Source organism: Diospyros lotus, chromosome 9, assembly GCF_014633365.1.
Source record: "Diospyros lotus cultivar Yz01 chromosome 9, ASM1463336v1, whole genome shotgun sequence".
In the NCBI taxonomy this organism is placed as follows: domain Eukaryota; kingdom Viridiplantae; phylum Streptophyta; class Magnoliopsida; order Ericales; family Ebenaceae; genus Diospyros; species Diospyros lotus.
Window position 1 is genome coordinate 5305070 of NC_068346.1, and position 27031 is coordinate 5332100.

At 34.9% G+C, this 27031-nt stretch overlaps 1 protein-coding gene and 1 long non-coding RNA gene across 5 annotated transcripts; both read left to right on the top strand.

The window, feature by feature from the left end:
• The first annotated feature begins 3929 nt into the window (after positions 1-3929).
• LOC127810235 (SWR1 complex subunit 2) lies at positions 3930-18489 on the top strand. Of its 4 annotated transcripts, XR_008025390.1 has the most exons (13): positions 3930-4241; positions 4999-5086; positions 5259-5328; positions 6370-6441; positions 6577-6620; positions 6700-6961; positions 8339-8414; positions 8545-8664; positions 8878-8946; positions 9565-9607; positions 11203-11268; positions 12246-12408; positions 17778-17919. XR_008025390.1 is itself a non-coding variant. In XM_052349586.1 (12 exons), the coding sequence occupies exons 3-12, from the start codon at positions 5294-5296 to the stop codon at positions 17965-17967; spliced, it is 1026 nt and encodes a 341-aa protein (XP_052205546.1). In that variant the 5' UTR covers positions 3930-4241; positions 4999-5086; positions 5259-5293; the 3' UTR covers positions 17968-18489. The 4 variants fall into 4 exon arrangements, 3 of the variants coding, with proteins under 3 accessions (XP_052205546.1, XP_052205544.1, XP_052205545.1); XM_052349586.1 differs by lacking the exon at positions 12246-12408 and having other exon boundaries at positions 6370-6490; positions 17778-18489; XM_052349584.1 differs by lacking the exon at positions 12246-12408 and having other exon boundaries at positions 17778-18489.
• Positions 18490-21668: 3179 nt separating this feature from the next.
• Positions 21669-26975, top strand: LOC127810249 (uncharacterized). Its single transcript, XR_008025392.1, has 2 exons — positions 21669-22177; positions 22275-26975. It is a non-coding gene; the product is annotated as an uncharacterized LOC127810249 (long non-coding RNA).
• The last annotated feature ends 56 nt before the right edge of the window (positions 26976-27031 follow it).

Here is a 27031-nt window from a genome sequence, read left to right on the forward strand (position 1 = left end):
TGTCCTCACCTGACTCATTTCCCCATCTATTCTCCGCAACATATCTAGAGTTTGTTTCAGCATCTCGGTGATCTACAAAAGGCAAACAAAAAAAATATAAATAATTAAAAAAAAATATAAAACCATTATGATAATAAAAATCATACCCCTACCTCGTATTGTCCGTGGTGCGAACTATCAACGAATCTTACCTCCTCCTTATCCTTCTCCCCCTTTCCCTCCTATAAAAAATATATAAATAATTACAAAAAATATAAATTAAAACCATTATTAAATAAAAATCATACCCCTACCTTGTATTGTCCGTGGTGCGAACTATCAGAGAATCTTGCCTTCTCCTTATCCTTCTCCTCCTTTCCCTCCTATAAAAAATATATAAACAATTACAAAAAATATAAATTAAAACCATTATTAAATAAAAATCATACCCCTACCTCGTATTGTCTGTGGTGCGAACTATCAGGGAATCTTGCCTTCTCCTTATCATTCTCCTCCCCATTCTCTTCCTTTCCCTTCTCATCTAAATGTATCCTACTCGCCTTATCCTCATCCCCGTTCTCGTCCTCATCCCCGCCATTCTCTTCCTCCTCTTCACCCCCTCCGCCCCCAAATTTATAGACATTGACCCCAACCGAGTGTTGAGGGTTAAAAGATCTCCAAAAATTCGTTTCCCGCTCATCATCAGTGGGCTCAAGAGTCTGACTCGATCCTCGTGCCTGCAAAATTGTATTATTTAGATAGATATGATTTAAAAATAAACAAAATTTAGAGGTAAGTTGCACACTTACTTCCTTCCTAAGACAATCGTCGTAATTTTTTATCTGCGGCCTTTTTTTTGATAGCCATTTTCTGCATCTTGGAATGTCTGCATCAGACAGTCTAACGGCCCATTTATTCTGAATCCATGGGAACGTTTCGATCAACCACCACTGTAGAGAGCAAAATAAAAATAAAAATAAAAATTAAAAAACAAAACAAACATTTAGTTATTATAGACAAATCATATACAATAAGGAAAGAGTACCTGAAACGCCCATACAAAACCATAAAGGTTGATTTTCTTCCCACCTTCACCAGTCAATTTTCTTTCTTTCGTGGCCAATCAGATGTAATGTTGACTCTTACTGTAGACATACGTACCCCAAGGGAACATCTCAAATGCTTGTAAATCCTCAGCCATAGTCCACAAGAAATCATCCACATGCCCGCGCTCATCCTAGCCCAACAAAAACATATCGACCACAGCAATGTAAATCAGTTTCAGGGCATCCTCTGAAACCATGTCCTCTCTGGTACTAATAAGTAATTCAAGGTCGTCTCCAGTCACCCCCTTCTTATGTTGTGGAAATAGTCGAGCACGTAAACTCTCCGGCTCAATAGGTTTCGGTTCAAGGCTTTCCCTATCAATAGCCCCAAATCGGAGTCCACTAATAAGTATGAACTCCTGCCTCCCGTACCTATATGGTGTGCCACCAATCTCGAACCACATCTCATCGTGGTGGGCACCTGGAAATGTCACCTCCCTAAGTAGAACATGATATATCAATTGTGGTGCAGTCAAATGGAGAGACAAAGACATCTTTAAGAAATGTCCTAATGGGCCCTGTAGGAATCTATCTAATAACTTGTATCGATCTAGAGCACGACGCATCGCCTCAAGGTGTTTGATCCCACAATGAGTAGTAACTCGCATTCCGGGCGGTAATATTCGATGAGTATGAACATAAGTAAATTTTATAGTTTGTTGTTCAGCCATCTGTAAGGAAAAAAAAAAAAAAAAACAACAATTGTTTTAGACAGTGACCATGTAAAAACACAAGTAAAAGAAGAAGAAGCCCAATTGTCGCAGCCAGATCATCGCAACCCAAACCTAATCGAGCTTCGTTGGGCAGAGATAATCGAGCTGGGGCCCAAGAGAGCCTGATTGGGCTGTGGGCTTGGTCGCGGCCCATCGGGCTTCGTTGTAGTGAGACGAAGCCCGATCGGGCTTGGCCTGCAAACGAAGCTCGATCGAGCTTTGTCGAGATGCAGGGGGCTCGTTGCAGACGAAGCCCGATCGGGCTTCGTCTGCAACAAAGCCCTAAAGACGAAGCCCGTGGGGCACAACGGGCTTCGTCGCGAACGAAGCCCGGTCGATCTCCATGGTCGCCGATGAAGCTTTGTCGTCAGCGACCATTTCTAGCATCTTCTTCATTAAAATCAACAAAGAAACTCTAACCTTGTTTAGCCAAGATGAGATTGATGTCGGCGGTCAAGTGGCTGTCACGGCGGCGGCGAGTGGCTGTCACGATGGCGGCGGGCAGTTGCTTAGTGAGAGAGATGAAGTGGGTGGGTGAAATGGGTAATGAGGGGATGAGGGGTATTTTAGTATTTGACTATTATTGTGTTTAATTTTTATTTCTTTCTAACTTTTTAAATAAACTAATGGTTGAATCTGACAAAGTGGCTATATTATGTAATTAGTTTGTTTGAAAGTACATAAACGTTTTTTTTTTTAAAAAGAGATAAAAAGGAATTTTATATTTGAATAGTGGTTACTTTTTGTCATTTCCACTTTATTTTATGAAGATATTATAATAATTCTTGAGATTAGTTTTATATATAGGCTTTATCATTTTTTTAGAAATACATTTGATTGTCTTCTGATGAAAACATTCAAACTTTTCAATACTTGCTGAAGACATTCAAGCTTTTCTCCATTGTCTCTACCGATTAGTTGGGCTTGTCATATTTCCAATGAAGATAGAGCAAGTCAAAGAATACAAATAAGTTATTTTATTAAGTAAAGAGGTATATTGAAACTTGAAGAGCTACAAGTGACTAGGTGAGTTGACTCACTATCCTTTGTTATATATGTATATATGCTTTGTATGTTGGTATTCATAAATTTTGTATATTTTTTGTTCATAAATCTACGATCGTTATAGAGATGCAAAAACAATTGTGTCGACTCAAGAACAAGGCGAATTCCAGTAAATGTTGTTTTTACTATTTTTATATAAATAAATACATTTTTTATTTAATAATTAGTACTAAAACTTTGACAAATTTATGAATTAGTTTATGTTTCATGACATGATTGTCATTTCTTTGATTGTGGAACTAATTTTGCGGTTCTATTATTTGTTAATTCTTATTAGAGTCAAGATAAAGGCATAAAAATAGCTTTTTACTTTATCAAAAAAGTTGTGTGACACCTCAATTTTAAAAACGACTTATTAAATATTTTTATTATAAAAAAATTAAAATTATTAAATATCTCAATAAAATAAAAAATAATATACCTACTCAATGAACATGTTTAGGAAAGGTCTTTTATATTGAAGTCATTGTTGTAACTTCAATTAGAGGCGTGCAAATTGTTGATTCGATTATCGAATCAATCAAAATTTACTAATCGATTAAATTGAACTGGGAACAAAATTGAATTGAATTGACCATTAATCCTAAAAATCAAACTAACCGATAATTGAAAAAATCAAACCCAAATCTTATAAATCAAATCGAACTGATTAAATCGAAGAAATATAAAAAAAAAATTCAAAAAAATTAAAATAATTATAGAAAACACATAAAATTGAAAAAAATAATATTATTTTATAAATATCAAAATATTATCATTTTAAAGTTTAGTTGATTCAGGTTGTTCGATTCTCCTAATTAAAAAATTAAACTGAAAATTGAATTCTTAAGAAAAATTAATGTAACCAAATTGATGTAAACAAAAAACTAATGCTAACCGACAAGTTCAATTGATTTGTTTCGATTAGTTTGGAAAAATCTAACATTTGCAATCTCCCCTATATTCAAACATATTCGTTAGTTTAAGTTGATTGTCAATTTTTTGAGCTACAAATAAAAGTAAAATTGAAAAAATTAATTTTTATAAAATTTAGAAGGTGTAAAAAATTTCAAAAGCAAAAATCGAAGCTAAAAAACACAAATGCAATCCCCACCTCCCTTCTCCGCTCAGCCCGACGCCGCCATCTCCGGGACCGCCGACGATTTTCCTCCTATTCGTTCACGGCTCGGCCCGACAGCTCCATCTCCGGGGCTGCCAACGATTTTCCTCCTCTCCTCTCGCTCAGCCCGACGCCACCATCTCCGGCACCGCCGACCATCTTCCTCTCCGTTCTTCGCTCAGCCCAACGCTACCATCTCCGGGACCGCGAGCCGGGCTGCCACTGCACCGCTTTGCCATCTCCATTCTCCTTGGATCTGAACCCTCCGTCATTTGCCCGGTATGTCTACACCCTCAAACCTTATTTTGTTCTTCTAATATCTGTTCTGGGTGATTTTGTTTTTCTCTTTGTTTAGGGTTGTTATCAACTATATAAATATGGTCATCTATATTTACTTCCTATGCTTTAGAGGTATGACAATGATTTTTAAGCTAAAATACATTGAAAGTAATGAATACTTTTCCTATATCCATGTCATTGCAGAATATTTGTCTATCTGAAGATTTATCTGCAGAAAGTAATAGATTTGCTTAGGACACCATCCTTTGTTTATGTTTTGTATTTTTTGTACATTTTTTTGTTATTTATGTATACTTCCCGTGCTTTATTTTCATTGATCTATGAAAATAAAAAACCTAAACACAATGCGCAATTTGCTAAATACATCTTGTGCAGAAGTAATAAAACTTTCTTTTATTTCAACCTTTTCCTTTAATTTCTCGACAATCAAATAACACTAAATCCCTCTTCACCAATTGGACTTATCCTTCATGATATGTACACGCAAAATATATTAGCACAAACGAAATAATGACAAACAAACCCACATATTATAATCCAAAAGAAGTTCAGACTGCAGACACATGTTCACTTTTTGTAACTAGACACAAAACATCTAGGTGGGGTTCAACTCCAACCAATTAAAATAAACGAAATTTCCTAGGTGGTCTATTTTCGATTGTCTGATTCTTACAAGCATTTTTCATGAAAGAGTTTTCCATGTTGGTTACTGTTTGTTTTCCCCCTACCGTTGCAGAAAGTTGGAGGCTTGCAACCATGGAAGCTGGCAAAGAAGATGACCCTGTTTTTCTCGACCGTGCTTCTCGAGGAACAAGAGGCAAAAGGTCTGAAGTATTAGAGACATTTGAGCAGGGGACTCATTTTAAATGCTTAATAGATGTACTTAAATTATGTTTTATGATAATATAGGGATGTAGTTTACTCTTGTAGAATGTAAAGCTGGGATTTGTATTTGATGTATCACAAGTATTTGACACTGTCGTGATGCCATTCTAGGATGACCAAGTTGCTTGGTGAGGAGATTGAAGAGGATGAAGTTTTCTGGAGTCAGGAAGCTCTTAAGGAGGTTGTAGGCAAACTTTACTGATTTTTTCTTGTTTTACCTTACCACCTTCACCACCACACCATCAATTGCACCTTTTCCTACCCAAGTTGGGGTCGGTGACTTGGTGGCATGACATTTATAATGTCAAATGATTTCTAAAAGCCACATTGACAATACAAATCCATACAAAAATTTTGTGCTGGATGCCCTTCTTGGAACAACGCTCCAGTGAGGAATGATGAGATGAGGTTCTAACACCGTCTTCATATGGAAAAATTTCATGAGATGGCAGTAATGAATATAATGGGTATGATTATGTTCCATCACATTGTTGATATTGTTCCTATACAACATGGAAACATGACTATGCTTGACCAACATATTTGTATATTTTTCCCCATCAAATGATGCGAGTAATATTCTTAGAAAGAAAAATTCATTATAGTCAGCAGGCCTATGATTGCCCATTAGAATGAAACTATTAAAACGAATGAACTCAGCGTCCCTTTTCTCTAGCTGGCAGAAGTGCTCTTTGAAACTCATAATGCTCTTTTCCATGGCTGAAGGATAAACTTCCATTTGATGTTTGTTATATTCAATTGAAGCCCATCAAGTTCAGGCTCTCTTGTGAAAAAAAAAAAAAAAGAAAAGGAAAAATGAGGAACATGTTGAATGCTTACTTTTCCAATTTGACAGAGCTATCAAGTTCTTTTTACTGTTCGATGCGATCTGTTACATGTTCTGTGCTTAAAACTAAATGTTTTCTTCACTCTTCTGCTTTACTACTTCCTGATCTGCAGGCTTCTTTATTTGTTTGACACAATCCATCTCCTTTAGCAAGCTTGTGAATGGGATTGTAAATTAAGAACTTGAATGCTAACTTGCTAGTCACTTTCTGTTTCTTGAAAATTATAGATCCGTGAGATTATTATACTGTCCTAGGATGAATATATACTTCTTTACACAAAGCTGGCATCTGCTCTATAATGGCCTTTCGTTTACCATTAAGCCCAAGATATTAGTGGGTGAAATATAATATTTTTCTCTTGTATGTTTGTTCAGGAAGAAAATGATGAAAATTATGAAGAAGAAGCAGAGGTTGCCGATGTTTTTGACAGTGACTTTGATGAGGATGTCAGTATTTTTAGATTTGTTGCAATTTTGCATTTCCCACAGGCTTGCTGTATGCAACTTTCTTTTTCTAACTTCTGTAATCCTTGACTACTTGAACTTCCCTACTGTCTGATGATGTTCTTATATTGGAATCAGGAACCTGAAGCAGATGAAGAAGTAGAAAACGAGCCAGATGATAGGTTTGACTTCTCCAAGATGATGCGAGTTGAGTTTTTAAGTCTAGCATGGTAGCTTTTGAGATCTTAAGTGATCTTGCAGGAAGCGGGCAAAGAAGAAACTAATATTTCCTGGAAAGGTGTCGGCAAAGAAGAAAAAGAAAAAAAAGGTCCTCTCAAAACTAGGAAAGGTTCCCCAGGATGAAGAAACTGCTGAGCAGTCTAGTGCCCCTGAACAACATGATGTGCCTGAGGATGTGGATGCAGAATCAGAGAGAATCGTTAGGAAATCGACAAGAACTTCAGTCATTGTTAGGCAAGCTGAAAGAGATGCAATACGGGCAGCTATGCAAGCAACAATGAAGGTTAGTTTTTAAATCCTATTCTTGATCTTGATGAAATGCGAAATTGGGTAGTAAACAATTGCTTTCCTTTTCAGGAAATCTGTTTTAATTTTAGTATGGTGGAAAAACAATGTCATTTCGCTATAGCTTTCCGAAGTAGTTTGTTATTGTCTAATCTATTTGATTGAGCAGGTGTTTTTCAGCACTTCTAATTGATTTCTGGATAACCATAACTTTTAGAAACGATCCTACTTATGTTTTTGGAAGCAATAATGTGCAAAATACTTGTTTGGATAAGTTATTTGGAATGCATCAATGGCTGCTGCTTTGTTGTGAATGAGTTGTATTAAACTGGTTCAGATCCTGCTCTCTCTCTCTCTCTCTCTGTGGTTATCTGTCGTTATAAATGTATGGATTGTTAGCTAGTCAGGATTCTTACGAAGTTTTACATCTTTATTGTGTATGCTCTAGCTGCCAACTGGTATTTGTTTGATAACATACTGTGCTTGAATTTTCTGAAGTGTTGAAAAGTATAAAAATATAAGGGCCTGCTCAGTTTCAGAAAATATTTTCTAATTTTCAACTTCATTTTTCTGTTCAGTGGTTGAATCCCTTAAAGAAACAGTAAACTCAATTTTCTAGTTTTAAACTGTATACTTTGAATTTGAAAACATCAAAAAGGTGTTTTTCTGAATTTTCTAGAAATGAGTGCTATTACTTTTGAATCGTAAAATGTTAGAGCATATTTAGTTGTAAAATTGGAGTTGAAAATTAGGAAATGTTTTCCACAATTGATCGGGCCCTAGTCCCCAATAATATATATATCTTCATTTTTCTAAATAGCTGTATTCACTTCTGTATTTTATGTATGTGCCTGTGCTTTTTAGGGTTGTACTCATTATGATACTGTATTACATTCAATTTCATGGGTGCAATGTATCAGATGCTTCAAATTCAAGTCGTCAAATGAAGATAATGCCACTTCCTAACGCTTCAGTGCATATAGCAGGGAGAAAATAATGCTGCAGTTGTAATGTACTTCATTATGATTTGTGTTATCTACGAAAACAATGATAAACAAGTGAATGGGGAGACTTAAGACTGGCTTTTGTTATTTACAAAAAAAAAAAAAAAAAAGACTGGCTTTTGTTTAAAACGAACTGAATGTGCAGTCTCTTTTGGGGTCCTCCTTGAATTTGTTCAACACACAACAAAAATGTGTATGTTTGTAGGTATGCATTTTCCTTTTGGTTTATACCTTGTTTCCCAGTTCAATCTCTAATTATTGACTCTTAATATTCTAATAATTAAAATGTTATGAAGAATATTTGGCTGGAGTTACAGTGTTAGGATATACTGGTATATTGCTTTAAATAAAAAAATTCCCCTTTTGCTCAGCCTATAAAAAGGAAAAAGGAAGGTGAAGAGAAGAAGATGACCCAAGAAGAGATGCTTTTGGAAGCAGCTCAAACAGGTCTAGTCTATAGTTAATTTTAGTGCAGTATGCAGATTACTGGAGGCAATCTATAGATTCTTTCATTAGGGATTGATCATACCTTATGGGATGATCTCAATTTAAGTGGCATAAAATTTCTATATTGCAGAAATCATGAACTTGAGAAACTTAGAGCGTGTATTAGCAAGGGAGGAAGAAGTGAAGAAAAGAGCAATTGTGCACAAAGAAGTTTACAGTGGCCCTCAGATGCGATATATATCTAGAGATGGTAATTTTCTTTATCCTGCCAATAGGTGATTCCCCCCCCTCTCTTTTTCATACATCAGATCTCAGTTAGTTAGCCTGGCCTCTTCATTGCATTTGAATAAGAGATCTTCCTTCTTCTGCATTTCTGGGTTGGAATCGTCCCATTTGAGTGATGCTGTGGTAGCTTTTTACTGGAAGATTGTTTAGGTATAGATGATTTCCGAATTTGTTGCAGGTAAATCCTATCTAGAATTCGGTAAAGGATCGTCATTTCAGGCAGATATTTCCACAGCATCCATGCCATGTAAGTAAATTACATGCTTGTTACCTGATGTACTCGATCAAGTGTTAATGATGCAGTTGATATCATATATGTTACTACTTGTCTTACAAGACTTGATCTGTTAGGAAAGTGGTCAAGCAATGTGGTCAAGCAACGTATATCAAGTTCTCTGATACTTCACCTTGTGTACAGCTGCATGGTTGCAAGTGTACAATTAAAATTTGTGTATGCTGACACACAAAGAATATGAGCACACAAGAAAGATGAATAATTTGAAACACAGACACACATAATGATCATGTGCCAATTACACTGAGGAAGTCTCTTCATGCATGTAGACTTTCTTAATATTGGCAAGATCCTTGGGAAGCATAATGATGTGGCTGCTATAGTTTGTGGTGTCACCAAATACTTGGATGAAAGAGAACTTCTCTTGAAATTGAGGTTGTTTTGTTGTCTTGAGATGTGCTCTCAAAACTCAAAACTTGCTGTTGTCTTCTTATCCAAAAATATCATGCATGTACAACTCAAACTGAAGTTATCTTGTGAATCTGTAAGGTAGCTGGGTTTCTAAGGATAGTATTCTAGTATTAGACTGATTACTAGGGCTAACCTTTTCATTTATTTATCTTTGACCAGATCCAGAGAGGGCCATGTGTGCAGTTACTGGGTTGCCTGCAAAGTAAGAATTCATTTCTCTCTTGTTGGCCATGTATTTGCCTTTCAGTTTTTCACAAAAAAGTAATTAAATAAATTGAACATGTGACTAATATATTCTTTTCATGACCATCACAAGCTTTAATCCCACTTATTTGGGTCGGCTACATGGATTATAGCTCTCCAATCATTTCTATCCATAACCATATGTTCTATACAGCTATTATGTCTCATGTCATGTTTAAGAGATTTTTACTAAGTTAATATATACCTTTTAAAAATATATTATAGAAGTCATAGCCGGTGACTGTACTTAAGTGAATGACTTTTAAATGTAATGTAGCTAAACATAAGCTGCTTCACCCTTTCTATGGTTATGTTCTTATTGATACCCCCTTTGAATGCATCCTATGGGCATTGAAAGCATCTTTCTACATTATCACCATTTAATTATTTTGAATGATAGCTCCACGTTATAATCCCTTAAAATAGTCGACTTCAATTTCCAATTCAGAACTCTAAGAGAGAATGGTTGAACATTAAATAGATTAAGTACAAGGCACTGAACTTTGAACCACATGTCTTCTTAATGTAGCTAAAATCATTAAATGAAAATCTGGGTATGCATCCTGAGCTTTCTTGTGCAAAGAAAAAAAATGTAGATAGCGTCAAAAGTGTTTCTACAACCATCTTTTACTGCTGAAGTTACATGAAGTAAGCTAGTTGGTTCAAATGCAAGCTTGTGTCACACCCTTAGAGATGAGCTTAGGGTATGAAAGGAAAATCGGAAATATTAAGAGAAGAATTTGGGGGAGAGATCAATTGGGAGGGAGAGAACAGCAAGAAGATAAGGGAGAAGATAACCAAGAGAGAGAGAGAGAATATTCAATTCATTCTCATCATGGCTTCTTCCTACAGCTAGGCAATATATATATATAGCCTCACTTTAGCTACTGGACAAAGCACTCTAACCGCCTAAGCTACAAGACAATAAAGGAAAAGACAAAATGTAACCACCTAAGCTATAGGACAAAAGGGAAAAAGACAAAAGGGGAAAATATCCAAACAACCCCTAGGTACAAGACAAATAACCCTAACAGAAATGGAAATTAAAAAACAGAAAACCAAAAATACCCTTGGAATGTGACAGCTTGCAATGCTTGAAGTCAAGTTTCTTGGTCTGTCTTACCTTCTTGTGCAGCATTGTGTCATTTATTTATTTTGTTGAGAGTGATCCTTGGTAGCAATGTTAGGGTTGTTCCTTTGTGACTGGAATCTCATCATTTCAAGTTGTGGAAACAGCCTCTTTGCACCAAAAAAAAAAAAAAAAAAAGAAGCAAGGGGAAGGCTGCAATCAAATATGACCCTCCCCCTACCCATGCAAAGTGGGAAAATAAAAAAAAAAATGTTATGAAGTTGATCTTTCTTAAGACTGAAATATAATGAATGTTTTGTCCTTTGTGTTGTTGTGGGACAAAAGGATGTAAAGGACTTATATTTTGTTATTTCTCTTGTAAATTGAATTAGGTGCGTACATGTAGATCTTAATCCCCTTTACTGCAACTTATTTTGAAAATATAGTGCTGAGAAAAATTGTTTGATTTTCATGTGATATTGAAGGTACCGTGATCCAATGACTGGGCTACCTTATGCGACAAAAGAAGCTTTTAGGATCATCCGTGAACGGTAAGGCTTCAATAGCCTCCAATGAGTTTTTGCAAAATTTTACTGATATATTGATTATGTAAAGTCATTTATTTCTCTAACTTCTGCTGTAGTGGGTTCATCATCCTTGTTTCTATTCTGCTTCTGTTCTGAAATCATGCTCTGTACTATGTTACTGTAATTTTGAAGCCAATTTACAAGTATTATACATCTTTGGTTGAGGGTTCTGTATAATATGGGAAAAAAGCAGACAGTGCAACCCTTGATTTGCATTTGTGCAAGAATTCAGTGAAACCCTGTTCCCAAACATTTGCCTTTGCAGAAAGGGGAAGTTCCTCTTTCTTATTTCTGCACCTATTATTATCATTGTTACCAGTGAAGTTTTATAGACAAGCAAGCTACACTTCTCTGTTTTCACATTTCTTGAGCAAACTTTCATAAAATATTTTTGAGAAACTAAAGAATGAAAAAAATTCTGTCCTGGCTTGGTTCGTCAAGAATTTGGAGATCTCCTAGATGGATTGCTTTTATTAATTAGGCAATTCTGCTAAAATTTGCAATCAACCACATGAGATAAATTGATTATTGTTGAAGGAAAAGATAAGATGAAGATACAAAAGTTATATGTTTGAATAGAAGCCGAAAGGAGATGAGTTGATAGGGTGTATTTGAAACGAAAGAGATAAGAAAGATGAGAAGATAAAGATGAAGAGATAAAGTGGTTCCATAAATATAGGATAAAACTACCACTTGAGTTTAAATCCTACCCTATCTGTTTTTGTAACATATTTGAACTTGTATTTTGTATCCTATCCCTGTATTTTAGGAGCAAACTGTGGCCTAGCTCATGTATAAATACTCATTCTAAACTCAATACAAAGTGAGAAAACAAGTGATTTGTTAGTCTCCAATTCTACCTAAGGTATTTTTACTTAGGTTATTCAATTTGTTCAATTATAAAAAATCATATAAAGTAACACTTTTTTTATGTGGAAAAGAAAACTCTATAGAGAACTTGATAGGGAAACTCCCAATATCTAGATCAGTCAAGCAATCTACTATCAAGAATCAAAATATAGAAGTGACAAACTGACAGCTTACAAGTTCAACTCTAGTGGGAGTTCTCGAGTGTGCCAGGTGCTAAATCTATGGTGTTTGCAGGTATGCTTTTCTTGTACCAAGTTCCTCCAGTTTCATATCAAGTAGACATCATGTTTTGTAGCAATTACTTTTGAGTGTTGAATTTACGTCTTTGGAATTGACCATGAACTGAACTTGAATCCCCAATCTACAAAGTCGATTATGGAATGTACAAAAATGGCTTAAAGATTTTGATCTTATTCCTTGCATAAAAACTCTCACACGTCTATCATGACCCCAAGGATATACAATGATATATTAGTAATTATTTTTTTTATCGGTAAATAAATGTATGTATTGATCAAAATGTACAAGATACACTGGGCATACGTAGGCAAAACAAAGGAGCCAGAAATTACTGACCCATAGCAATAGACTCATACTGGACTAAAACACAAGGATACAAAGTAAAAATAACTCTGTATACATGTGTTTTAATTAATTTGATGATGCTGTCTACATTCGGTCTAAGGCCTTAAAAAATGAGCTGGTTCCTAGCTGTCCACAAGTGATAAACCATGCTAGCCAACGCAATTTTCTTCGGCAATTTTCTTCGCTTTACTATGCCAAGAAGTCCCTCTAGCCTCCTTCTTGAGCCATTTAAGGGCACTGGGGATTGAAGTCATACTCCTAGAGATGCCCAGCCACCCTCTGATCTGATTCCAGACATTCGCACTCAGCACACACTGGAAGAAAATATGCTGCACCGATTCATCAGAACAGCTGCAAAATGCACACAAGGGATTAATATCCAAATACATCATACTCCTTGTTGTATTGTAGCTATTGTACCTTTTAGTTGTTATTGTAACTGAAAGGCAGACAAGCCTATAAATAGGTTACATCTTAGAGGTTAGGGATATAGTTGAATGATAATTGAAATCTGTTTCTCTCTCAACTTCATTGATCTCTCTCTTGTTTCCCTCTGAATCCCTCATTTTCTTTGTACTGTCTACATTTCCCCCTCATTTATGTCTATTTCCCCCTCCATTTCTGTTCTAATTCTCCCTCGGATTCTTCCAATTTCCTATCAAAACAACTCAACCCAAGGATCATGACACATGGTATCGGAGCCAACAATTCTCGGCCGAGAATCTGGAAATTTTTAGCATTTGATTAAGGTCCCATATTGTGAATGCAAAGCAGATCCAGATGATTTTCGGTTGTTGATTCAAAGCAGCTGGTTCTCAGATGTTGAATTAGATATAAGCGATTCAGGAAGCCAGTTGATTCTTGGTTGTAATTCTAGCGATCAGAGCATCAATTAGATAGGCGACTCCTAGAAGCAATTACTAAGGCAGACTCAGGTTTGCTAAATCGAGTACTAGAAGGCTGTCCTTGGAAGCTGATAGTAGGTAACTCAGGAAGTGGCAACGAGAGTCAATTGATTCTCAGAAAGCTCAACAAGGCCAATTGAGGCATGTAAATTTGTGGTTTCGAGCGATTCTAATCCAGAGGTGGTACCTATAGGCTGTTTCTCGATTGTCTTGACCCCAAGGATATACAAGAATTATTAGTAATTATGTATTAGACGTATTGTAGTGGTTGTACCTTGCTGTATTGTAGCTGTTGTACCTTTCAGTTATTATTATAACTGAAAGGCAGGCAAGCCTATAAATAGGTTACATCTTAGAGGTTAGGGATATAGTTGAATGATAATTGAAATCTGTTTCGCTCTCAATTGTCAAGACCCCAAGGATAAAATAGTAAATAAAGGAGGTAGTAGTAGATAGTTTTGGTATTTTCTATTGTTTGAATCAGTGTTATTAAAGGCCCAAGACGCACAAGGGTGTTGGACCCCAAGGGGCAAGGCGCAAGGTAAGGCACGCGTTTGGTGGAACTAGGGGCATGCTAATTAAAAAAAAAAGAAAAATATATGTTCTAATTGAAAAATAAGATATAAAATAAGTCATAACTCTTAATAATATACTCACAATCATGTTATCAAGAAAATTAAAAAAATTCAACATATACCAAGTAAGGAAAATATTAAAACAAGTCACATAACTGTAAATTTCAGCAAAACAAATCCCATTATATTTCAGCAATCGGCATATAAGCATCACAAAAGTTAAAAAAAAATCTATAAAAAAAAGTTTGATCTTTTAAGTCAACTTAAATTAAATTTTAAACAATTTATAGGTCTTAAATCCTAATTAAAATTAACTAATTATAAATTTTAAATAATCTAAAAATCATCCTCATCGTCAAAATCAAACATTTATATATTTTCATCATTAGAAGTCTTAGTCTCTTTGGTTTGAGAATTTCTTTTGATTTATTGTTTATTTAGTATTTAATTATAATTTGAATTATAATATGAAAAGTAAATACCAATTCCAATTAGTATTTACTATTTAGTTATAATTAGAATTGGAATCTAAAAAGTTTTCTTTTCCTATTAGAATTGGATTCTATTAAAAATCACCACAATAAATAAATACCAATTCTAATTAGTATTTAGTTATAATTGAATTGGAATCTGAAAGTTTTATTTTCCTATTAAGATTGGATTCTATTAAAAATCATAGCAATAAACAAAACACCAATTCTAATAAGTAAATACCAATTCCAATTAGTATTTAATTGTAATTGGAGTTGGAATCTAAAACGTTTCATTCTTTTATTAGGATTGGATTTTATTAAAAATCACATCAATAAATAAAATACCAATTCCAATAAGTAAATACCAATTCCAATTAGTATGTAATTATAATTGGAATCAGAATCTGAAAAGTTTCTTTTTTCTATTAGGATTCTATTAAAAATTACAACAATAAACACTTAAAAAGTTAAAACAGTAAAAATATTTTTAAGAAAACAGCCGGGTGTGCCTAAAGCCCAAGTTTGTGCCTAAGGGCTTAGGCGCGCCTTTCTTGCTTGCACCCCCTGGGACCATGCTAGGCGTAACAAGTGCGCCTTGCGCCTAGGCATGCCTTTAATAACACTCGTTTGAATTTCTGTTTTACTCTGTAACTGTAATAGAATGACTGACATAGGGGAAGTAGCTATATAAAGCTAGCTGAGATGCTAAGAGGAGGATATGTTGGAATTGATAATCTGAATTCGGAATTTCCCTCTAAAATTCTCTCTTGTTCTCTTCTCTTCTCCCCCAAAACCTCTTTTTTCTCCCTCCAAACTGTTCTCTTCCCTCGTAATTCCTTTCTAAACCCTAGCTCACCCCTAGGACCCTAACATCAACATCTTTGATCTCTCTCTCATTTCCCTCTAATTCCCTCACTTTCTCTTGCCTGTCTGCATTTCCCCCTCATTCCTGTCTATTTCCCCGTCCATTTCTGTTCTAATTCTTCTTTGGATTCTTCAAATTTCCTATCAAAACCCTAGCTCAACTGAAGGATCATGACAATGTCTTCATCGTTTCTTGGAGAAACTAGCACCCACAAATGGTTAATATTATGTTACCCTTCAACTATGGAAACCTAATGAAATCTGACATAGTATCTTTTAGTTACTTTTTGGTTTAAGGCAAGCTAATAACAGTGGCTTCTATTAAAAATAAAATGCTTGAGACATGATTAAAATGGTTTGATCATGTAAGAAAAAGGTTGATAGGTGTTCCTGTGAGAAAAGTTGGATGGAATAGAAGAAATTCAATAAAATAGGTAGAGAATGAAAGACCCCAAAATCTGGTATGAAACTCTTACGTGTGATATGTGTTATAATGGACAAATAGGAAATATAGCTATAGATAATGATGATGGGCTAGACAGAATTCTTGTAATGGACCCCATCTTGTGCAGTGCTAAGCTTTGATATGATGTTTTAGGAAATCATACAAGAAAAGAAATAAAAGAAGAAGAAGATAGAATATGAGTAATTGAGATTATCTATAATGAAGTTATTGAGGTGAATGATCTGCCATACACACAAAGTTGAATTATAAATAGGATTATTCATATTAAGGTTGAAGTGGTCCTATTGAAGATCATAAAACATGCCATATGTGATTAAGATAATTTGAGCATGGAAGAAGATTAATAGATGCATGTATTAGGCAAATAGATGCAATGGAAGAAGTTTGTAGTAAAAGAGTAAGAGGAAAAAAAAAAACAAAATAACCTTAGCGAGAGCCCCCTTAGGCTTAGGGATGTAAATGGATCCCCAATTCATGTGGGATTAAGGCATATGATGATGAGTTAATCATAAACTTAGTCACATGATGGCAGCTTGTACTTAGGGATGTGAATGGGTCTCCAGTTAACCCCGTTTACGACTTGTTTTAATAAGTATTCAAATAATCTTATTCTTATATCTCCCAATTATAAATTTTATACTTGTTTTAATTGGGGGTATTTCAAATGGGATTAACTTGGGACCCATTTATATACTTGTGAAATTGCTCTTGAGAGTTCAGACCTCACCAAGTTGTTTACAGACAGAGTCAATCCCATTGATTTTTTAGGTTATGCTAACTCAAGTCTGAAGTTGTTTGCTAACTGTTAGTTAGGAAATTGTTGATAGCCTCACAAAATGCTTTACCTAGTTACATTTTCATTAGAAAGATATTTGCTCCTCTCCTAACCAAATGAAGTGCAGAAGATTTGATGTTTAGTTCACCTATCGATATAATGGAATTATTGTGGTTTGAGAAATGTATCATCAAGCTTAGCACTGTGGAACAATTTAAAGTTTTTCGTGATTAGATTTTAAGGAAATCCTATGGGGTAAATCCAAAAGTGTTAATTGGTTGTCTTACTACTTGATGTACAGAGCCAAGCATTCCCAGATCTTTGTTGAAGTCCTCATCGGGAAAACTGCTCAGCTGAAAGTACTGGCCAGTTTATCCAGATTCGGAATTCTAGGAACTCAACTTTCAATAATTGGATGTTTATGGATACATGTATCGTTAAATTGTTAACTACCATATCATCTAAAAGCTTAAGCTAGTAGATAAGGGGGGTTAACTTTATCTTGTTATTGTTTTTACTCTCAACATGTCCTCTCACATGTGGTCTGACTTTATTATATGGTTGGTCTAAACACATGTAAATATTTAAGTATTGTGTTAGCGGTGAGGTTTCAACTTAGAACACTTGCTCTAATAGCATATTAAATTATTAACTAAATTCACAACTTATGCAAGTTGGCTATCAAAATAAAAAAGAAAAAGAAAAGTGCTCTTTGAGCATGCAGCTTTAGTAAAGCAATGCTTATTAAGTCACGAGTCCAGAGAAACATGTAAATTTTACTTTGGAGCAAAGACGCCTTTTTATTATGTGGTATAACTTCATGTTCGAAGTGCTTATTTTAAGTTAATGTTTGTGTTAAGCTGCATGCTTCACATATTTTTGCTATAACGACTTCTTCCTTTCTTTCTTTCTCGCTCAATGAACTCTTTTGTCTGGAACCTCTTGACAATTTTTTTTTAGGCTTTCGGAAGAAAGCAGTAACTCTGCTAAGAAAAAGAGCATGGGGATTTTATATGACGTAATTTCTGGGCAAGGTTTTCCTGAAAGGCGGAAGAGATCAGTAACTCCAAACCCAAAGGATGCGTCAGATTTTCGGTTCTCATCACGTTTCCTTACCATTCCCGCCCTGGAAAGCGAAGCATCAGAGTAGCTGCCTTTTCGACGAGATTTCAGCACACACTATGCATGCTTGATAGGAAGTTGAAAGCTCTCCTCATTTGGATCCATGAGGCCTAAAGCATGAACCAAATATGACGGATGGTGAAATTTAGGAAGCAACAGCTTGCATTTGCGCCTAATGCATGCTTGGGCAAATGCCAAAAGAAGACACATTATCATGTATGTATTCTAGACTTCTAGTGTCATAGGCCTAGCGTGTTTGTTGAAGGCACTGAGAAGTTATCTAGGGTCTCACAAGCTGGGGAAGCCCTTTTATCCATTGTTACTTGCATTATTGCATTGTAGTTCTCTTGTCCTCAAAAGGAAAAATGAGCAAAAAAAGGTGAAGAAATAGGGAGCCAAGTAGGTTTCTGCAATGGAATTGTACTTGAATCATGCCCTCTAATTGTTTAACGATATAGTGCATCATCGGTCCATTTAAGATGGGCTTATTTTTGCTCCGCCGAAGTTTCCAAATGATATATCATATGCTGTTGTATGTCATTAGTCGTGACCTTTGCATGTACATTGATTTTGTTATACTTGGAATTACTATTCTTGCGTGGTCTCTCGTCGGTCGTTCTTTTAATTTTGATAAAAGAGGTAAATCATAGACAGACCTTTACCACTTGCCTAGGCTAAGTATTGAACTCGTGACTTACTGGTATTAATCATAGTGCATCACTTGCTTGTTACTTGATCTATACGCTATAAGCTTGATTTTGTTATAGTTGAATATAAGGTAAATGTGTGGGTTGCCCACTCTCTCAAATAAGCCCAGACGGAGGCAGGCCGTATGATCTTGAGTTGCTCAATCTCTCATCAAGTGTCTACTGAAATACAAGATCTCTCTTGCTCCCCATCTAATTCTGTATTGATAGTCTTTGAGATTTTGGGCATATCATTTGATTTCATAAATGTTGGAGTTATCTTCAGTTAAACTCTTCTAGGTAGAAATAGATGCTAAGTAGTGTTAGAAAGTAGTATCTTGACTCAAGTGTAGATCTTTACAATTAGGAAATGCCGGATCCCCACTTTGGATTAGGTCTATAATTGGTGATCCCATCCCGATTGAGGTGGGATATGATGCAACAAAGTTATCATTCATGTATATTATAAATATATCATAACTAAACTATGACAACCTTCTGTCTTATATTTATTGCTTTAAATCATTATGAATATGTAATGAATTGAAAACATTACATTCTACTTATGGAACATACACAAAATATATAATTGTCATGCCAAAAGAATCTAGAGTAGCATAAATATATGTTCTTCTAAATTCACTTTGAGGAATGTTTTTTATCCCGCTACTGTTCCTTTTGATTTATTATTTGTTTCTTTCTCATGTTTTTGCTTCTTTATTTTTGCAATATTCTTACAAGGAATGAAGGTGAGTGCACTCGAATGACTTTGCTAAGATGACCAAGGGTTTTATGAAAGAACAGGAGCTACCTACATCAAAATTGCCTGAACAGCTCAAATCACCTACTGTTGAGCCAATGATTTATGTGGTTTCAAGCATGTGGTGGATGGCTGTGGTTTGGAAGATAGGCAAACTGGCTATGGTGATCTGATTTAGAAAACATCTCTTAAACTGCTTCAACCAACATTACCCACGGCACTCCCGTAATTGCAATTGGCTTGAAGGTTTATGTTCCTATTTATAGAGCACAATTAAAAACCCTAAGTGCTATTGGGGCAAGTTTAATGTGTTAGCAAAAAATTCGATCCAATTATTAATTCATAAATGATTATATTATGAATATAATTATTATTATTTATCTAATAAATAAATACAACGTAATTAGTAATTACATAATTATTGATTTATCCTTCATCTCCTTAAAATATTTCTTATTATGTAGGACTTTCTAGGTTCACAATTATATTAACAACAAGAATTAATTAACATCTAACAATGTGTAATGATTACTCAATTTAATGTGAAGTGAGTATTTGAACCTTTTATTACAATATCATACAATATGATCCTTCTATCATCCTATATCCCGATAAAATAAGAAATCACGGTCTGCAGGTCAAATCTCTTAATTTCGTCATATAACTAAATCCAAAATCAACTTGATTAATATGACACAACATTTATGGAATACACATTCCATTATCATATTATATCGGTTAAGAATTTATTGTCAAGTGATTATTAGATCGCATAGGATATATTCCTCATAAATCTCGAGGTGATAGATTATACGTCTGATACACATATAACTCATGCATCACTGAACTAGATACATAAATACGTATGATCGTTCTTAACTAGAACAACCATATATTATCGTTGATATCTTAATCCACTAATACACAAATATCTATGTCATATCAAGTCTAAGGACTAATTGCACATCCGTAGTTAACATTGAATCATTGACTTGTGAGATAAAATCCACGTGATTAAATGTTAACAATTACATTCAGTGAACTTGTTTTTATAACAAACATCCACTCATCTTCTTTTTATATCTTATACAAAATGGCACGAGACTCACCAATCTTATCTTTCAATATCTCATACTGAACAAAAATGAAGACGATGTGCTGGCTTTTGCGAGTTACCACTATCCAAGTTAGAAACTCTATAGCCAATAACATATTTATAGTATAACAAATCATGAATTATTTGTCATGCATATTCTTAACACTTAATAATGGTATTCTTTAGTCAAGTAAAAAATTAAAAATTATTAGGTAGAGTACGAGTTTATGTACTTGAATTATTAATTGACTAAATGAAAGTTATGGTCGAGTCAAGTCATAATTTACTAGAGTATCAAAAATATTTACTTAAGCTCGTGTCAAATATCTGCATATCTCACTCGAGTAATATTTAATTTACTCGACTATTGTTATATTAAATTTTAAAAAATTAATCCAGGCAACATTAAATGCACATTTTTACTATTTTATCTACAAACAAAATATATAAATTCATGTGTCACTATAAAATTTATAATAATTTTATCTAAAATTAATAATAGTCTATAATAGTTATACTAAAAATTAATAATAATTCATAATAGTTATTAGAGTTATTGTTATCAAGATAAAATAATGAATTTGTTTGAATGAAAACGTCATCGTCAAGTCGCAAAATTTGAAAAATAAAACAATAAGAGAGTTCGAAAAAATTCTTGCGTAGACACTCTAATATTTAAGTAAGACACTGAAAATAATAAAGACTATATTAAAACTAGTATCAGATATTTAAATATTATGAAATTATGATTATTGTAGATAACATTTGTCTTTATAATGTTTATCTTGTCCCTTTTAAGAATGTACTTTATTGTGGATAATTGCTTATCTTTTTAGAAAAAATTTTAGATATCGAAGTCATATAATTTGTACATTTGTGACCTTTTGTATACAATAAATTTACATTTTTTAAGCCAAAAAATTTATTTTAGACTTTCAAATTTTTTTATTTTTTAATGAACTTTTACTGATAACACAACAAGAGTTATTGTAAATTTGAAATAAGATTAGTATTAATTGTATAATATTACATCGATATATAAATAATGATATTATGAAAAAATAATAATTATTTAAAAAATATAAAAATGTGCACATATTTTGAATAATATGCAGATTAAAAAAATATATATTTTATTTATTATAAATTGTAAAACACACCCTATAAACACGTAGTGTTCTAGAAACGCTAATTTGTGCATCCAATTGGCTGGCTGGCTGCGTATTGAAGAGGGAAGAACGAAGAAGACCCCCGGCGGCACAACCTCTGCCCCCACGCCGAAGCCTGTTGCTTCCTCCGCCTCTCGCCACTGGCTTCATGGAAGAAGATCGCCGCCTCTCCCGCTCAGCCCCTCTCCGCCGGCTTCAGAGAAGAAGAGAGCCGCTGCATCTCTGAAGCTGCTCGCCGTCGCCCTCTCTGCCGGCTCTCACCGCTGCCCTTTATGAAGCTTGCGGCTGCAGGGCCGTCGCCTACCACCGCCACCTACTGCTGCATCCTCCCTCTCTGCCGCCTCTCGCCGCCGCCGCACATCCCCTCCCTCTCTACCGCCGCCACACAGGTTTGATTATTAGGTTTTCTTAAACAAAAATTCGAGCCTATTTGTTGATTTTCATTGGATCGGAAATTTGAAGCTTCTATGGACGGCTTGGCAAGAACACTGGACGGATTCATGTTGATGTTTTCCAAACTGCCTCAGGTTAGTCTTCCTACAGATTTTCCTCCTAAGGAGCGATTTGATCCGATTTTACGTGGAAATGGAACAAATCTTAAAACAGGTGTTTCTTTTGAACTAGAAATTGAACTGGTGAAAGAAAATATGGTTGAAAGAACAGTAGAGAAGAGGCAGGAGGTACAGGCTGCATCTGACCAGCCTTACTTTCCATTGCCGAAGTTGGAGATTTCGATGTTTGACTGTCGAAACCCTAGGTTGTGGGTTAGACGGTGTCAAAAGGTTTTTACCTTGTATAATATACCGGATCAGCAAGTAATAATTACTTCTGCTTATTTGAACGATGTGGCGGATGCGTGGTTTCAAGGACGGATCCGGTTACGAGATAATTGTCAATGGATTGACTTTGTGGAGGACTTTTGTGAACGATTTGCTGACAGAAACATGACCGATGTGGAAGAATTTAATAAATTTAGGCAGGAGAACTCTGTTCAACTTTTCAGATGAAGTTTGAGGAGCTTAAGTCCTTGATGCTAAACCTTAATCCCTACCTAACTGAGGCATATTTCATCTCAAGTTTCATTAGTGGCTTGAGCGAAGAATTGAGGCCTACAATTAAAATGCTACATCCAAAAACTATAAAACAGGAAGCTGACAATGCTTGATTACAGGAACCTACTGTAGAAGCCTTAATGAAGAAGCGGAGAATTCATATAAGAGGAACAAGTTCAAATTCTTTGTTGAATCGTGGATTTAACAAAGTGGCAGCCAAGAACAATAAGAATTTCAAGAATTTAACAGCTCATCCAAATGTTATTTCAAATCAGCGGATAGGAGGAATGTTTGGCAACGTGGAGCAATGTAGGCAAGTTGGTTTATGTTATAAATGTGGAGAAAAATACATGCTGGGACATTAGTGTAAGATGTAGTTCTTACTGTTGGAAGGAGAAGAGGAAACAAAAGAAGTGGAGGAATTGCCAGCAGTTGAAACTGAAATTGAAGAAGCGGATAATGGAGAAATATCATTGCATGCTCTAAGAGGCTTAGCCAACATCGAGATTATTAAGGTGGAGGGAAAGGTATGCAGCTATAAGCTAATGACACTGATTGATAGTGGAAGCACACATAGTTTCTTGGATGAAAATACAGCTAAGAAAAACTAGGTTGTAGGTTTACCAGTACTCAACCTCTATCAATGACAGTGACCAATGGCATTAAGGTGATTAGCAAATTCTCTTGTATCGACTTTTAGCGGGAAATGCAGGGGGAGATATTTACAATTGATTTGATGTAAAAACCTCTATCTTTGCAAGCTTACATTTTGTTATTGTTTGATTAAGGGTTTAGTTAGTTTAAAATTTGACTTCCTTGTTAAGTCATAATGAATATAAAAATCAAATTTTTGTGTATTGATGAACAATGAGAACAGAACTTCGTCCTTCTCGAGGAAAAAAAAAACAGGCCTTAGTCCCAAAAGGTTGGGTCAAATTATTATATATATATATAATTTATCAACTTTCCAACTATCTCTATATTTATGACTATATTTTCTAAATATTTAGGTATTATATGTTTTGTAATGCATGTTATTCTAGTGGGAATTTTTGTGCACTAATTAATGCATTAGAATTTTTGGAACGAACTTGTTCTCTAAATTTGCAAATGCTTGTCATGAACAGCTTAAACAGTCGGTTGAACGTCTTGAACAAGCTTTACGACTTCTGAGGGGCATGAACCAACATTGCGATGAATCAATGAATTCGTCTGATAAGTTTTCATTCTCCCTTGACCGTGAAGATCTAACCCTACAAATTTTCATTCCGTCACTATTTGATTAATTATGTAATTTGTTTAAAATTTAGCTTTCTTGTTAAGTCATAATAAATGTAAAACCAAATTTTTGTGTATTGATGAACAATGACAACAGTAGGACTTCGCTCTTCTTGGGGAAACAGACGAGCCTTAGTGTCACTAGGTGTGGCGGAATTATTATATATATAAAAAAATTATTGACTTTTTAACTGTCTTTATATTTATGACTATATTTTATGAATATATAGGCTATTACATGTCTTGTAATGCATGTTAGCCTAGTTGAAAATTTTCATGCACTAATTAATGCATTAGAATTTTTGGAACTTACTTGTTCTCCGAATTTGGGTGTGCCTATCCACCAACTCGAGATAACACTTCTAGTCCTAAAACAAGTGGCAGCAGATTAACCTCCACCACAGATTCATTTCCAAACGAAGCTTGTCAAGAGGAATGCATCATTGACACGAGAACTATTGAATGTTGTGATAGTGATGGCAATGTCGACACTGTTGGTGATGAGACTCTACAACCTTTTGCAAGTCCTAATGATGAACCATCACATTCATGGTTCAAGATTATCAATTGTGTTTTAGTAGTATTATCAATTGACTTTTGCACCATTTGCGAGAGCTTTGACCAGTTGAGGATTCATGGCCATAATCATTGGCAGGGATTGTAATTCCAGCCTTTGCTTCAATTGGTTTCAATAGTGGCTCAATATCAGCTTTCACAAAGGTTGCTAATGCATTGACCTTTTCAGCTAGTTTAATTGCATTTTCGCACTTCCATGATAGGAGAGAAGCAGCCCCTCGATACCTAGTTAAGCTTAGGGACACTGCTTATGCAAGTTTGATATTTGTGACCATTGTGAACGATCTTCCAACACTTGCTATGTGGGCTGTCACGGTTGCTTTTTTCATCGTAGTTTCCCTGGTAATCAATACTTGAGAGTAATCACATTATTCAACATAAAACGTGTTTAATAAACAATGTTATCAGAGAAGAATGCATAGATGCATTTACCTCATATATATCGAAGCAAAAGGCGTGAAAAATGTACCAAATTTGGAGGAACACATACGAGTCAAATGCATTTGTGCGTTCTTCTTTGGTAACATTGTTTATTAAGCAGGTTTCATGTTGAATAAGGTGATTACTTTCAAGCATTGATCACCAGGGCGACCGCAATGAGAAATACCACTGTGACGACCCACATAGCGGACGCTGAAAGATCGTTCACAATGGCTACATATATCACACTTGCATAAGTAGTGGCCTCAAGCTTAACTAGTTATCGGGGGACTGCTTCTGCCCTGTCATGGCGGAGCAAAAATGCAGTCAAGCTAGCTAAAAAGGCCACTGCAGTAGCAACCTTTGTGAAAATCGATGATGAGCCACTATTGAAACTAGTTGAAGCAGAGGCTAGAATGATCATCCCTACCAACAATTTTGTCCATAAATCCTTAGCTGGTCAAGCTCTCGCGAATGATGCAGAAGCTAATTGATAACACTCCTAGGAGCATAATTGATAATCTTAAGCTAACATGATGACTCATCATTGAGACTTGCAGGTGGTTGTAGAGTCTCATCACCAGCATTGCCATCACTACCGCAACCTTCAATAGCTCTGATGTCAATGATGCATTCCTCTAGACAAATTTCGTTTGGAAATGAATCTATGGTAGGGGTTAATCTGCTACCCAGGACCAGAAGTGTCATCTAGAGTTGGCAGATAGGCACACTCAACTTTGGAGAATAGGTAAGTTGCAAAAATGTAATGCATTAATTAGTGCATGAAAAATTTCTACTAGTTTAAAATGCATTACAAGACATATAATAGTCTATATATTCTAAAAATATAGAGACAGTTGAAAATTTCTAAGGCTAGTTTTTTTTTTATTGAAAAGGACAAAGTCCTGCTGTTGTCATTATTCATCAATATACAGAAATTTAGTTTTACATTTATTATGACTTAACAAGGAAGCTAAATTTTAAACTAACTAAACAATTGATCAAACAATGATAAAATGAAAATTTGCAGGGATAGGTCTTCACAGTCAAGGGAGAATGAAAACTTACCAGTCATATTCCTTGATTCATCGTAGTGTTGGTTCATGTCCCTCAGAATTTGTAAAGCCTGTTCAAATCGTTCAACTGATTGTTTAACTTGTTCACGACAGGCACCTACAAATTTGGAGAACATTTAAGTTCCAAAAATTCTAGTGCATAAAAATTTTCACTAGGCTAACATCCATTACAAGAGATATAATAGCCTATATATTTAGAAAACATAGTCATAAATATAAAGATAGTTGAAAGTTAATAATTTATATATATATTAATTCCAACCCACCTGGTGACACTAAGGACTATTTTTTTTTCCACAAGAAGGATCAAGTCGTGTTATTGTCAATGTTCGTCAATACAAAGAAATTGGGTTTTACATTTATTATGACTTAGCAAGAAAGTCAAATTTTAAACTAAATATTAATCAAATAGTGACAGAATGAAAACTTGCAAGGATAGGTTTTCACAATTAAGGAAGAATGAAAACTTATCAGGCACATTCCTTAATTCATCGTAGTGTTGGTTCATGCCCCTCAGAAGTCGTAAAACTTGTTCAAGCCATTTAATCGACTGTTTAATTTGTTCATGACAAGCATTTGCAAATTTAGAGAACAAATAAATTCCAATAATTCTAATGCATTAATTAGTGCATAAAAATTTTCACTAGGCTAACATGCATTATAGTGGGATAAAGGTTAGATATGTTGTTTTAGGCTAACATGCATTATAAAACATATGATAGCCTATATATTCAAAAAAGTTGTGTAATTTCAGTTTTGCTTGCTTTGTTCCTCGCATGATTTTGATCTTTCTTCTTGTTTTGCATGCCTTCAAGGTCTCACTCTACCTTTTACCTAGTGTAAGGTTTTGACAACAAATGGTTGACAAACATGTAGTTTTGGTGTTAAAAGATAAAAAAAAAAAAAAAAAACAAACAAAACAAGCCCAACATAGAACAAAATAAATAAAACAAACAGACAGATCGACCCAATATAAAGT

Excerpts from the sequence above, each read along its gene's own strand:
- LOC127810235 (XM_052349584.1), top strand. The coding sequence starts at position 5,019 with ATGGAAGCTGGCAAAGAAGATGACCCTGTTTTTCTCGACCGTGCTTCT. Across the intron at positions 6,962-8,338 it reads CTATGCAAGCAACAATGAAG|CCTATAAAAAGGAAAAAGGA; the intron begins GTTAGTTTTTAA and ends CCTTTTGCTCAG. Across the intron at positions 8,947-9,564 it reads TTCCACAGCATCCATGCCAT|ATCCAGAGAGGGCCATGTGT; the intron begins GTAAGTAAATTA and ends ATCTTTGACCAG.